Source organism: Copadichromis virginalis, linkage group LG1 (assembly GCF_057382275.1).
Source record: "Copadichromis virginalis isolate Kocher_CV1m ecotype Utaka linkage group LG1, C_Virginalis_male_GT1.1, whole genome shotgun sequence".
In the NCBI taxonomy this organism is placed as follows: Eukaryota; Metazoa; Chordata; class Actinopteri; order Cichliformes; family Cichlidae; genus Copadichromis; species Copadichromis virginalis.
The window spans coordinates 10,427,886-10,442,644 of record NC_140618.1 but is presented as its reverse complement, the minus strand read 5'-3'; the positions used below and the strand labels follow the sequence as shown (position 1 = coordinate 10,442,644).

At 41.6% G+C, this 14,759-nt stretch overlaps 1 protein-coding gene across 1 annotated transcript in view; it reads right to left on the bottom strand.

Moving 5' to 3' along the window:
- Positions 1-689: 689 nt before the first annotated feature.
- fto (FTO alpha-ketoglutarate dependent dioxygenase) overlaps positions 690-14,759 on the bottom strand; it is a 114,129-nt gene continuing 100,059 nt past the window's right edge. The window contains exons 9-10 of the mRNA XM_085450065.1: positions 2,752-2,892; positions 690-2,136 (exon numbers count right to left, since the gene is read on the bottom strand). Of these exons, the coding sequence (XP_085306191.1) occupies positions 2,130-2,136; positions 2,752-2,892 (148 nt within the window). The 3' untranslated portion in view covers positions 690-2,129. The remainder of the gene's footprint in view (positions 2,137-2,751; positions 2,893-14,759) is intronic.

Genomic DNA, 14,759 nt, shown 5'->3' with positions numbered 1-14,759 from the left:
AAAAGGTGTGGAGTTGAGGTTTCAGAGTGGAATACAGAATATTAGCCATCACTTCGTTGCAGGGAATGACATCACTCAATCAATCAAGTTAATCCATCAATCAATCTGTTGTAGAAGATGTTTGCACTGCTACTCAAACCGTTTCCTTTGAGGTCTGAGTCAGAGGAAAACAGATAAAAATACCCGACACAAATGCTTCCTTTTTTTGTCTATAGAGAATTATTGGGCTTATTATCTTGTTATTCAAATGTTTTTATTATATTTAAGGTTCTGGATACAGTGCTGTGCTGAAACTAAATGGGACTTTTTTCACACTCTAAGCATCTTCAATATGATTTTTTAACTTCTTACTTATCAGGAAATACTGGTAGGACAACTGTGCATATAACGTGCATGCTCCTGTCAGTGAGCTTCACCATTACACTATGGATCTCTCTCATTGCTGCCTTATTTGTCTTGTGGAATCCTGAGTATTTAGAAAGTGGCTGCTTCAAAGCTCAGTAACTCACCTTCAACCCAGTGGGAAGGCATTGACACACATGCCTGCATGGATTGGATTGGTTTAAAGGTCAAAAATATTAGTAAAACTACAGTCGATCGACATTTGAACCTCACACACACGAATGAAGAAACATGTGCACCATATTTGTTGTCCATTTGCAATTTAGAAAAAATGAGAAGAATGGAGATCATTGGATAAAACACTGTTTTTTTTATTTACTGCCATTCCTATTGCTTCAGACAGACAAGCTGTGGCGCAGGGAGCACAGAGTGATTCAAACAAGTCAAAGCTACTGCCAATCTACAAACAAATCTCTCTGACAACAACAAACAACAAAGGCGCAGCAAAAGAAGAAGCAAGAAGAACAGCGTTTGGCAACCATTAACATCTTGGAAAAAACTTCAGAAGTAAAAAAAGGAGTGCATTCTGCATTTTTAATAGTAAACAGCATCTCTACTTCATCATGAACTAGATAGAGAAAGAAATCAAACGAGGAGGGCTGCTACACTGCTTTGACGTCGGCCCCCTTTTCCACCCTTTTTAGCTTTTTTGAATGTGGATTTTGTCAGAAGTGCCGGATCTTTCTCTCACTCTCTAGATGGCCTGCAGCATTACAGGGGAATGTGGTGCTCTACACACTTTAAGAGTAATTAAAAGCGATTGAACAGCTGTAATTATGAGAAACGGCGGTTGTGTTCCGGGTCATTCTATCAATGCTGCCTTTCATCAGAGCAGTAGCAGAGGGGCCCTGCTGCTAGTCTCTGTTTCTCCATATGCACATCTTCAAGAACAAACAACTGGCAGGCTGCCTACAGGCTCACACACTATCACATTCGTACACACACGCCTTCATGTAGACATTTGGGAGAGTGAAGGCTCTTATGCACGCACACACACACACACACACACACACACACACACACACACACACACACACTTACACATTAATATGGCACAAGCACACCACTGCACCATAAACACTTAACAACACATTCTTCATGTACTCCATTGGATGACATTCATAACCATCCTCTTATAATCGTTCTTTGGTCTTTTCTGGCTCATTTCACTTCTTAACACAATAAAAGGGTTACACTATACACAAGTGAAGAATGCAATAGCCTGTGAGCAAAGTGAGTTTTCTTACCATTCTATACTGTATTATAACACTGTGTGACAAGTAGAAAGCATATATGTATGTACTGTACTATGACTACTGAGAATGAGAACAATCCACTGACAAAAGCATGTCTGGGTTACATGAGATTAGGTAACAAAGTACACTGAAATAATAAATAGTAACACAATGTTGTATGTTAACACTGAAATGCGGGTTCCATATATGTTTTGTTAGACCGTTGTGACACTAGTGGCTTGGTACTAAGCATTGCGTTTGTTAGCATGTTACTGAAGCACTATTCTTGTGTTGGTTTCCTTCCAGCCAATCCAAGTTGAGGTGACTGAGATGCTGGGGTCAGCTGGGGTAGTGGAGGGTGGAGTCGGGGGTGATGTAGATGGCCTAATCAAAAGGAAATCAATCTGGTCTGTCCCCTCAGCTAATGTGGGGATCATTCAGAAAAGCTGGTGGGTCATTTTTTTCTTGCTTCCTTGTTTCCTCTATCCATATTTACATCCTGTCAGAGAAAGAGAAGAAATGGACAGAGGTCAAATTTGATCAGATATCGTGTAAGTTCTCATGTGAAGTTAACTTGTGTTTTAGATGCAGGTCAACGAAAGACTATAGATGTCTCCATGCAAAATCAGCAGGACCTAGGATTCATGCCAACAGGAAGACCAATTACACCCAATGTCATGTATTTGCCAATGCAAATAGCAACTCCAAGAAATTCCTCACAATTTTTACAAGGGTCTATGACACGACTTGCGGAGCAGGTGCGCATATTTAAAGTATGACAACATGTAAGGTGTCTAGTTGTGCATGAAGTGACAAATCCATACCATTTTAAAAGCATGAGATTCCAAAGCTTAAAACTGAAACCAAAATACCAGTGTCTGTCAACGCCAATTAGAATTATTTATTTATTTTAACGTCATTTGGTTTACTTAATCATTTGGACAATTTAACTAATATTACATAACATTAAACAACAGCATTGTTCACAGATGACCACAGCTGGGTAATGAATGAATAAGTGAATCCTCTGCGACTAGATCTATGCTGCATGAGATAGATACATGTATTCAGTGTGTACATAAACACATTTCAACATGTCAAATCTTACACTCACCTCCAGAGCAGTGACTCCACTCTGTTAATGATGTCAGCCAGATCAAAGGGCAGAGGCATGCTGGGGTCATCCACACCCCAGAAGGGCCGGTCCACTGGGGCCTCCTCAGGGGGCAATGTCTGGGCCAGACTTGAGTGGCACCTGAGGCGACAGAACACAGGAAACAAAAAAAATCCCATTTACTCCTCCCTCCCGTTAAAGCACAAGTAGGTAGAGACTCATCACCAAAAGGCCACGTCTCACCCCACTCACAAAACTTTCTTCATGTTTTTATTTTTTATATTTATATTTGCATCCTACTACAGCTTGCCAAAGCCAGGCTTTCACCTGAAAGTTTTATGAGATGTGTTTACAAGTAAATACTAACACTAACTAATACTTGTCAATGATGGTGGAACTCTAGTAGACAAAGATAAACAGAGATCTTTCTATCGTGTTTTTATCTAGTCAATGAAGAGCAATTTAAGGGTGTAATTTCCAAAAAAAGCCAAGTTGTTTAGGCAATGATGTCTGTGTGTGAGCATGTGTGTGTTTAAACTTGTTTTTAAAGCCAAAATCTCTATTGTGAGTTTGACCAGAAGCAAGTTTTTTAACAGTTTTCTGCCTCCTTTTGTTTTCATGACTCACAGTAATACTTTGTCCAGGTAGAACCAGCAGGACAGGAGAGTAAGTTTGTCTCTGTATGATCCACAAAAGAAACAGCATGCAGTTTTATTACAAATAAACAAAGAAATGTTTTTCTCTTCACTAGATATTGTTGAGGGCATTTAAATGATGTGTCTGCATGCAATTTGGTTTGAAACTACTGAAATACTTGGAAACTCCCAAGCCAGTAAAACTTGAACTGAATGGAGATGAGAAAAACAGAGATGTGACACATCAGTGAAGTGTTGCAACAGCATTAAGGTGATGGGAAACCATGATATCATGTATCATGATTAATGCCCCATTCATCTTACAAACATACAGGCACACACTGCAGGATGCTTTCACAAGAACATCACTCTCTCTTGTTGCAATAATGACAGAGCAGTGAGAAATCCTGCCTCTTCATGTCACTGCGTGATTTTTGTATGATTAACAATCTGAGGTTAGTTGTAATTTCCACCATGCTTGGAACCCCTACAGACCTTAGCCACATCTTTTGTTAGACCTGTGTAAATATTTACTGCTGTGACTCTGTGTTGCTCTCTGCTGTCATTGTAAATCTACCCTCCCTCTGCTTCTTGACAGATGAGGGTGACCTCTGACCTGGAGGTGCAAGAGGGAGAGCTGGAGGATGGCATTTGTATGTTGCGTGTGTAGTGTGTCCTTGTGTGCTTGTGAATAGTGACCTAAGATTTCCTATCTACAGAAACGGGGTCAGTTATATTTTCCATTCAATCATTATGCCAGGGTCTGTCTTGTCATATCTCTTTACCCTATGCACACCCTAAAACCCCCCGAACAAACCCATAACACAGACAAATGCACACAGTCACCACCACCTTGTGGTTAGTGACTGAAGGAGGGGCCACAGAGAGCTGAACAGCAGGATATGAGGATCGGTTGTGGATGGGATGAGGGAATGTTCAAGTGTTAGGGGACAACCGAGGGCTGCCACAATTTGTGGTTATATATATTCACATGAGCCACTTAATGTTTAACTGGCCCTCTGCCTAAGTGCTGCATTTTGGTGCGGTTAGCCCTTTAAGGATCTCTTGCATTATGGTGGTGAGGAGCAGCATTAACATCCACTGTCCAATATATCTTCTGTGCTCTGGATCAGGGCCTGATAATAGCATCTGTTAACATGCACTAAGTACCATTATGTAGCACATCACTTCATAAATAATACGATTAGGCGACCTTGGGGCTTTGCGACGAGCCGTGTGTTTAAATGTTCTCATCATTTATTTAGGGTGCGAATTAAAGGAAGCACCACTTCAGAGAAGGAGGAGGAGGAGGAGGGGGACATGGCTGGCATACGTATCTACAGAGTGTGCAAGTGCAAACTGACCCAGACAGCATGCACACACACACACAAACTGTGGTTCTGCTGACATCAGCTTGAGGACACCATAGACCAAGGGAACCCAGGCTTTTGATTTGGTGTGATTAAGTATTCAAACTCCAGAGCTATGAGAGAAAACACTTGCTTCTTCTCTACTTCCCTGACTCATAATGAAAGGCTACATACAATAAAAAAAAAAACTGAGTAGCTCACTTCAACAGAGATACTGCATTTATTTGACAACAGATCTTGCAGCATTAGCTTGCAAATAGAAGGTGCCAGGTTTACCAGAGATATAAAAGATATCGAGACTGGAAGACTATCAAAGATAATATAGTGTAGGTAATTCAGCACGCACTTTTACACAGTCTATCACTGTTCACAGAGTACCGTCCCCTGACTGCTAAAATGGAACCAAACAAAAAGTCAATATCAAGCGAGGTGCTTTAAGCTCTCGTGGGCTCTTGCTAGAAATTCTGTCTAAGCCACAGTGGCGTACAAACAAGGCTCACCAAAAGACTTTCCCATGGCAGAACAGTCCACCTTAAAGTTAAGGTCAAAGACAAAGAGGTGTGTATGTGCGTGTGAGGGTGTGGGTGGAGGAGGGAGAGGTTGTGTTTGTGAGTCCAGGCTGTTCCAATGGATTAACCCCAGACAGATATGGGCCTAACTATCCCATCTGGCGCTCGGTCAAGAGAGATTGGCAATACAATCACTCATTTCAATTTGCCCTGAAACCTTATAGCCTAGCAGGCCCCCGCTAAAATGGTATGCTAATGTGAAAGGTATCTAGCATTCTATCGCCTCAATTCTTCAGAGGCCTTTCCCTTCTTGCAGTACAGTGCACTTGAACTGCGGCTGGGGTGGGAGCGCCACGGCCCTTGCTGCAATAAGGGCTGGAGCCCCCTTTGCGCTCAAACTAACCACTTTAGCTAAAGTGAGTGTTAATTATGGACAGGCAAAGCAGTCAATAAAAGGTTAATGTAAAAGTCAAAGGATAAATTCCTTTAAGCATTGCATCATTCCACCATCTCTGCGACCAACACACTGCTCGCAGGTCTCCTAATCAATACGTTTTACTGTAATGCGCTCCCTATCGATTTCCTCCCCCCCGCTCCATGGTCCGAGCTCCATCACTTGGTTAAAGAAAGGAAAGGCAGAAGGAGAGGTAGGGGAACGAGAGGGAGAGAAAAAGGGAGTAAATAAAATGATTAACCTCAGTTTCACTTTGTTGTTTCCCTCTTAGATGCTCTCTGAAAGGCTTGTTAGAAGAGTGCAGGGTGGTCCAATATCATCACTGCCATCAGCACCATCCCAATCAACAGCATCATCAGCCCACTCAATCTCTGGCCAGTGTGTAATTGTGTAGCAGTACACTCAACCAGGGCCATACATTAAAAGGCCCTCTGCTCTTAACAGGATGGAAATCCGCCTAATAGACAACATCAGTGCTTCCGACTCATGCAATTACACTGATAAATGCACAATTGTGTCAGGGCAAGTGAAAAAGTACCCAGAGAATGTAGATAGGAGACAACACTTATTGCATTATTTCTACAGAAGGTCATTTGTAATGACATGGGAATAGACAGCTTGGGCTGTTTGATTCGGTACATTCAGGACATGATTAGGCAATGGCAGATATCTTTTTAAAACTTGTGAGAACTTGAAGTTATATTTTTCCTACTTTTCATATTTGTATCATTAGCAACTAAAAGAAAAACACAAGCTTAGAGAACAGTATTAGAATGGGTGGTGTACCGAGATTCACGACCAAAGCGTGTGCCAAGCCCTACGCAACGTTCAAACTGGACCTAAAAAGAAGGCTTTTGTAAAGATACAATGAACATCAATCAATCATGTCATTGCGATTATGATCAAGGGAAACAGCATACCTCAGATCACCTGCTTCCCCATGCTTTGCCTGATGTTCATCTGACTAGGAGTTCTGTGCAGGTGTGAATTTTTATGGTTTTGGCAGCCTATGTGCCCGATAGCTGAGAATGCAATCAAACAAGTCATGAAAAAACAGGCATGTGTCTCATAAATCAGCCTGCCCCTGAAGGTAAGGCATGCAATCAAGTCCCAAGGAGTGAGAAGAAAGAAGTATATTATCCATCTACATTCTATATATACAATATTGTGTAAGAAATGAGTGATTAAGCACATCTGTCTTTGTATGTGATTTGATACGGTATAATGGCTAAGAGATATGGGCAGACAGTATTTATTCATGTGCTGTGTTTTGCAAGCTGCAAGGGCAACAGACAGTTTGGTATATCTTTGGAATTAAGAGAATTTCTCATCAGCAGTGATGTGATCTTCCAAATCCTAATTATAGAAGATCTGACTAAACTAATAACACGCTGTTGTACCTTTCATGTTTCTATTAAACATATTGAGCAATCGGTTATGGAACAGGCTGTTAAAGGTAAATGAAAATCTGAATGTACCTGCATTTTTCTAACAAAAAAGAAAAAAAAATCCATCATTTTTTTTTTCATCTGCAGTCAGCACATTTCCCTAGAAGATCAAGGCAATCTTGCACAAACCTGAGCTGTGTTGCAGTGGTTCTAACCTTTTTTGTGGTTTCTTTCTTTTGTGGTTTCTTTCACTGCTGTCTTTCCACTGACATCAATCTTTTTTTTGGTATGAATCTTATCCTGGCAAGATTTAAGTAAACCTATTAATGAGACAAGGATGAAAAAATGAACAACAAGATTATTCCACAGGAATAACCTTGTTGAAATCTAAAGACTGTCTTCCATAAACAAAGCATTGCAGTAGTCTTGGGGCGTCTAAGCCAAACACTGGACTTGAACTCAAAGGAATATTTCTGAGGAGACCTGAGAATGGCTGTGAATCAACATGTTATCAAATTTGGTTACAGAAATTCTTTCAAGAAAATAGGTGGAAACCTCCAACAAAAGGTTTGCTAAGCTTGCAGCTTAATGTGCAAGGAGACTCGAGGCTGCTACCACCAAAGGTACTTTATTCAAGTACTAATAATGGAAATGGGATATTTCAGCCTCTCATTTTAGCAAATTAGTAAAATATTACAAAAACCTTATTTTTGTGATGTAATTGTGGAACACTGTTGGTAAACTAATCCATGTCAAAAAGATTCTTAAATCCTGAAATATAACAAAATGTGGAAAACTTTCCATATGTATTGGATAGAGAAGGACATGTCTGCAACTAATATTATCAATCACATCTCTTTATTGTAACAAGTGGCTCAAAGTAGCTTTTGAAAAGTTACTGGCACAGTGGTTTACATATTACATTAAGATTGCTTAGATTAAGATTGCTTAGATTAAGATCAGATTAAGGTTACAAGTAATTAACTGGAAAATGCAAAGGGTGCACAAACTTTTTCTTGGAAATTTTCTGTTAATGATGTTGTGTAGAGGCCAGTATAACAGGGGCATAATTTTCAGAACAACGTCCAACCTGTTAAGTGTCAGGCTTTAGATCTCAACATACACCACCCAGGACTCCAAGGTCCTGGGTGCTCTGAGGACTGTCCTCATTAGAGCGTGAACAGTGCCTTAGATCCCTAACCACCATCCTATTATCCCAATCACTGCCACATTCAGCGTTAAATGTAAAGTGGTGCAAAATGTGAGCCAGCCAGCCAGAAAGAAAGCGTGGGTAGGGCAGCGTCTTAACCGTTTCCTCAGGATCAATCAAATGCTATTGTGTCTGCAGACAGCTGCTGACTGTACACTTTGTGAATGTGTGAGGTGGGCAATTGTGGGGAGAGAAATGGAGAGGGAGGGGCATCATCAAATGCATGACATATGTTCCTTTCATTTTGATTCCCTCTAAGGAGCCTAGGCTAATAAAACTAACATCTGATGCACTCTTTTCCCCTTTAATTAATGGTTGCAGAAACCACGCAAAATTGCATGAGCAAGAAGGAGGGGCAAAAGATAAAGTGGGTGCCGCGTGGCCCTTTCAACACACCCACCCACTCACGTGCCACAATGGCTCTGCTGGTGCTGGGAACAATGATTCTGCCAGGGAACACGGGTACCTTCCTCAAACTCTGTGAGGTCTCCCTCTTGCCAGCTGCAGTCTGGACTGTTCATTAAACCACATGAAACAAATAAGGCTCATTACTGGTATCCCCAGCCAGTTGGAAACACAGGACCGTGAGCTTTCATCGGCCCATGTACTTTTAGTAGAGTTACTTGAAGTCAACAACAGAAACAGGGAAGTTTTGTTATACCTGCACAGTCTGTACCTGCTTCACACCCTAATTGTTTGATGTGGTTTGGCTGGCTGCCCCATTTAGAGCAGGGAGAACCAGATGTAACACAAAAACACACACAGAGTTAGGTAGCCTCTAAACAGACTTCATAATTGGCAGCAATAAAATACTATTGCAGTCTTGAGGTACAACAGAGGCAAGCCCCTGAACTACAGCTACTACTCTCAAAAACCAGGTGGATGTCCATTAGGTGCTTAACAGTGTAACAAATTACCAAACACCCTGGCCTGCTCTTTCTCCTCCTCAGGCAATGGGATGGAATGTGGTCTAATGTCAACACAGGCGCAAAATTTATGAGGAGACAACTATTGTTCAAATGCAAACAGGTTCCAATAAAAAAAAAAAAAAAGAGGGAGTTTTAGGACAAACAGAGAGGATCCTCCTGGCCGTTTCTTTTCCGGCAAGGGTTGAAGAGACAGATCACCGCTTAAGGCTGTGTGCATTTGTGTGTCAATGTCTGTGAGAGAACTTCACAGAGAGAAATTGTGTGTGTGTGTGTGTGTGTGTGTGTGTGTGTGTGTGTGTGTGTGTGTGTGTGTGTGTGTGTGTGTGTGTGTGTGTGTGTGTGTGTGTGTGTGTGTGTGTGTGTGTGTGTGTGAGGGAGAGAGAGAGAGAGCTAGAGAGCTAGAGAAACAGCAACAGGAAAATAAAGGTTATATATCTGTTTTGCATGCTCCACGTTGACTGGTTGTCCAGAGAGGAATGAGAGGAGCTGTGGCCTACTTGTACCAGGATACAAAATTGTTCAACAGGAAGAAAAGTAAAAAATACAAAGCAAATCAAAGAAAAAAAAGTTCATTCTGATCACTTTTAGTAATACCACAAAGCTAACACTATGCAGGAATGCTGGCCTAGCTGAACACATGGACCAAAATCAGTTACACGTGGCTAAATACCAGGTTGAAACATTTCTATGTATACATGCAAAACCAATTAGAGATGGTTGTGAAAAGACACTAAAAGTTTTTCTTGATGATGCTGTTTATTTATGAAGCCCAGGAGAGAAAATGGAGCAACAAGGGGACTTGATGACGAGGGTAAAGAGGTTACAAGCCTGCGAGCAATTGCACTTTTTCGCAGCTCGCCGTTGGAAGGCTATAAATCTGCTGTCATGGAATACGGAAGATGGTTAATGTGGCATTGGGAGCGGTAACTCTTAGCTTTTCAGAGAAATGGCATACCATTGCTGTGAAAACTTGTTGTGCGGAAAGTGATCTTGTAAAACAATCATTTTTAACCCTTATCCCTCCCTACCCTGCACTGTATGCTCCCTCCCTCTTGGCCAAGTGTTAGTGCCTTGTGGGCATCATCTGAATGGTGCAATAAAGCTGATGATGAAGGAGGCTTGCCTCAAAAGCAATACAACTGAGCCACTGGACAATACCTGACCCCAGTCATATGATAAGTTTGTTTCAGCCTAGGCACAATTCCCACCTGTCTTCAGGTGACAATGGCAGGGTCAACTTAGCAAAGCTAATTATAGTGTATTGTAACCTAAATTGCCTAGATACAAGTCATCCTTCTTTCTCTAGGGGATGTGTTGTTAAGTTTTGGAGTCTTTGTTTAAAGCACAACTGTGAGATAGAAGTTTTCAAACAGTTGCACAACAGATATTGGGTGTCATAAATGGGTATATTCCAGTTCTTTAAAGAAAGAAAGTGACTTTGCTATCCTCTTTAAACAAAGCATGGGAACAAACGAGCAACTTTTCAAGCGCAGGAAACATATTTGGATAAATATTACATTTTGTTAAAACTGCATTTAAACTGTCACATCAATGTTGACACAGCTTGTCATAATGAGATCACATAATAGGCACAGCAAACCAGTGATCGTAAACACGCCCCACTGAAACAGTCATAAATCTTCAAACTCATAAACTAGTCTAGTCCAGGAATAGGCTATAATGTGACAATCATTGAAAAGTTCCTACAAAAACAAACAGCAAAGTGCTTGTTTTTAATGCTGTATGCATACAGCATTAAAAACAGGATTTTTTTTTATATTTGGTAAACATATCTGCCATTTTTGTGTAACCTTTAAAATGAACAAACAAAGGAGTAGCACAAAGTAGGAGATGATGCACACATTCCCATATGGGCATTACTCACTCTGTTTACAGTAGAGGAAGAACTAATTCCGAAAATGTCAGACTGGGTATACAGTAACTAATGAGCTACACTTTTCCAGATGCCTTTTCCCACAGTAAACAAGAAAGTATGAACAAAAAAAAATTCCAAAAGTTGGTAAAGTGTCTAATCCAACCATGAAAGAAACCTCTAGTATTTGCATCACAGTATGTGAGTGTGTGTGTGCATTCATGCATGCACATGTGTATACTGTGCATCCGTGCCAGAGGAGTGCTTTTCGCCAGGTGTTTGAACTTCTGCATCACCTGGTACTCCTGCTGCGTGAACACGAGTTTTGTTTCACCCTATTAAGTAAATAGTGTAATTAGAGGGACTCAGCATTTAAAACGTTGTGAACAGCCAGCAATTTGTTTGGAAGACCAGCCAGGCTAGGCCCTGAGGCACTGCACAGAACAGGATGCAAAAGGTTCACACAGTGCAATACAATGGGGTGCATGTGTTTGGGTGGCACTATTCAAGTACCTGTCTATGTAGATAAGTTGATGCATGATGATGTGAATCACTCATTGAAATGTGTTCTGGGTGTTGAAAAAGAAGTGCTTTGTGGTCTAACAGGTACTTAATTATATTCTGTTTGTATTGACAATATCGGTACACAGTGTAATAACTACCACACTGGCAAAACTGAGGACTGTGTTTCATAGAACCTAACCCTTAGTCATAGTTTTATTGGTGTGTGAAAAAAGAAATATGCATGTGATGTTCATTGTTCAAGCAGTTACAAAGAAAAAATAAGAGCTGAAGCCAATACAGGTTGGGCTATCTGCCACAAAGACATCAAAGGTGATGAGCAGACTTCTTCATAATAAAAGCACAGGGATTACGGCTAACATGGTAACAGAGATCAACTTTATTAGTTTCCCCTCTTAATGATTTTCTTCACTCCACAAACATCCCCACTGTGTACCACCTATCCCAGCGAGGATGCTTCATACTAAATTCTCTGCTGTCACAGCTGATCCAGGGTCAGCTGTGGGGTGTAAGAGAGGGATAACCTCTTTCTGAGCCCCACAGACACCCAGATGGCTGTTCGGAAGCTCTGATCCAGAAACTAGCTTACAGCTCAATCACTGTGGCCACATCTCCAAGTCCACAGTTTAACCCTCGCTGATGTCAGCCAAGGTCACAGATGCACACTTGAGAGGCAAAAAGAGCCAGGAGTGAAGTGCTGCCAGAGTCGAAGGAATTAGATCCAGGCTGAGTGGCCCTCATCTGGCTAAGCCTGGTAAGTACCAAGACTAACAGGCTGAGGCACGGTGCTTTGGGTTTGCAGACACACATACTCACACTCATGCTTCTAAGCTTGCGCACAAATGGACACACACATAAATAGGGAGGTAAATACACACTGACATAGTCACACACACACACACACACACACACACACACACGGAAGGACTCAGAGGGCTACAGATGGTGTGCCCTGGGCATGGTGAGTGGGGCTCTGATTGAGCTAGTTTTAGATCCAGTGTGGAAGCTGCCACAGCACACAGGGCTCAGGGGTTGGAAAGGAAGACAAAGAACAGCGGAAGGAGTGAATGAGGGGAAGAGAAGAGAGGGTGGGGACTAACTCTTTTCCCCACATGGGGGCTACTAACATTTTTAGTACAACATCAACATGGCACTGTCCATCCGTGTCCTTGCCTTTGTGACCATGTGCTACCCCGTTTCTGCACCTAACGCCTACCAGTGCAAGCACACATGCCATAAACCCACAGAAACCAACATTCACATATAGACACATACACACGCACACAGAGCCAGCGGCCACTTCAGCTGTAATTCCGTCTGACTTCCGCTGTCTGACTGGCAGGAGACAGGGAGGGTGAGGACAACAAGCTGTGAATACGGGAAGAGACAGAAAATCATTGAGAACCTTGCCTTTATGAATCTTTGATGAGAAAGAGTGAGGGTTTGCGAGGGCTTTGCCTCTGGTTAAATCAGAGCATAGTGCGTGTGGTGTGTGTATGACTGCCAACAGAGGTTGAGATAAACAGGGCCTGGACTAGGCCCAGACAACTACAAACCCCACAGTCAGGAACATTTGTCCCTGCAATTAGTCCCTGTCCTCCCCATTCATGTTGCAGGTAAGTGCTATTGATAAGTAGATAAAAAGTTGCAGCTATGAGTAGCTAAGAGTCTCATATAAAGTGGAATGTTAAAACAGAGTTTTTTGAGTGCAGGTCAAAAGCATTCTCCATATTTCAATAAGTAGCATCTCTACAGTTTTACAGAAGATTAATATATCAATCAATTTCTATGCAGATGGTAGATATGATAACACTTTAAACAAAAGGGTCGAGCAGGGTGGCATGATTTTTAGCAGCAGTACTTGCCATGATCCTTTGACTGCATTTAATTATCATATTAATTACACATTTTAGGTAGTGTTAGTATCAGTGACTGATGTAATTCTTTCTTTTTAATACCTTCCATGTTTTCTGTTTTGTTTTTGCTGCTTTTTAAGACGTACTGGAATTTTGGACACTTTGGGTTAAATGGTAAATGGCCTGTATTTATATAGCGCTTTTCTAGTCCCTAAGGACCCCAAAGCGCTTTGCACAACCTGTCATCCACCCATTCACACACACATTCACACACTGGTGATGGCAAGCTACATTGTAGCCACAGCCACCCTGGGGCGCACTGACAGAGGCGAGGCTGCCGGACACTGGCGCCACCGGGCCCTCTGACCACCACCAGTAGGCAACGGGTGAAGCGTCTTGCCCAAGGACACAACGACCGAGACTGTCCAAGCCGGGGCTCGAACCGTCAACCTTCCGATTACAAGGCGAACTCCCAACTCTTGAGCCACGATCGCCCCCGGGTTGTCATGTGTAAAATGCTTCCAGTTTTGATTCAAACTATTATGAGTTTCGGTGCTTCTCCATTATCTTTTGTTGTGCGCATGAGTCAATCGGCATGCATTCTGTTTCAGTTGTTACATAATTTCCTCAGGGATGAATAAAGTATTCTGATTCTGATTTAATAAGAGTCCAGTAAAAATTGGACCAAAGGTTAGTAAAATGCTTTATGGTTCTACTGGTCACATTATTATTTTATTATTTTAATTGTGTTCAAACTACAGCATCTGAGCTGTTACTTTTGGCAGCTTTTGTTATGTCTTGACAAATTGCTGCAATGCATCGGAGAGAAAAAGGCAGTACATTTCTAACTATGCCACTGCACCAGAAAATATCTCGTAGTCTAAAAATTTACCATTCAAAATTATTGATATCCTTCATGATGCCTGTTCCATTCAGTTAAATTTTGCATGCAACCCTCAGCTACTGACATTGCTGGTAACAGCCTCAATTTCTCATCCAAGAGAGAACCAGTTTACCACACACTAACAGTTCTGGCTCTCTGCCATGATAAATGACACGTAACTAAGAGCAAAAGAAAAATAAACAATATGACAAGCTGGTATTTTGCTGTCCTACACTGCAGTTTTCTGATTAACAATGATAAAGCATGTTGCAATGTCTTGTAAGGACATACTGGCTTACGATGCGTGGGAAGTTATGTTACACCCACACCCTTGTGGTATTCCTTTTCTTCACTGTTCTTTGTTTTACCTTCACACCTG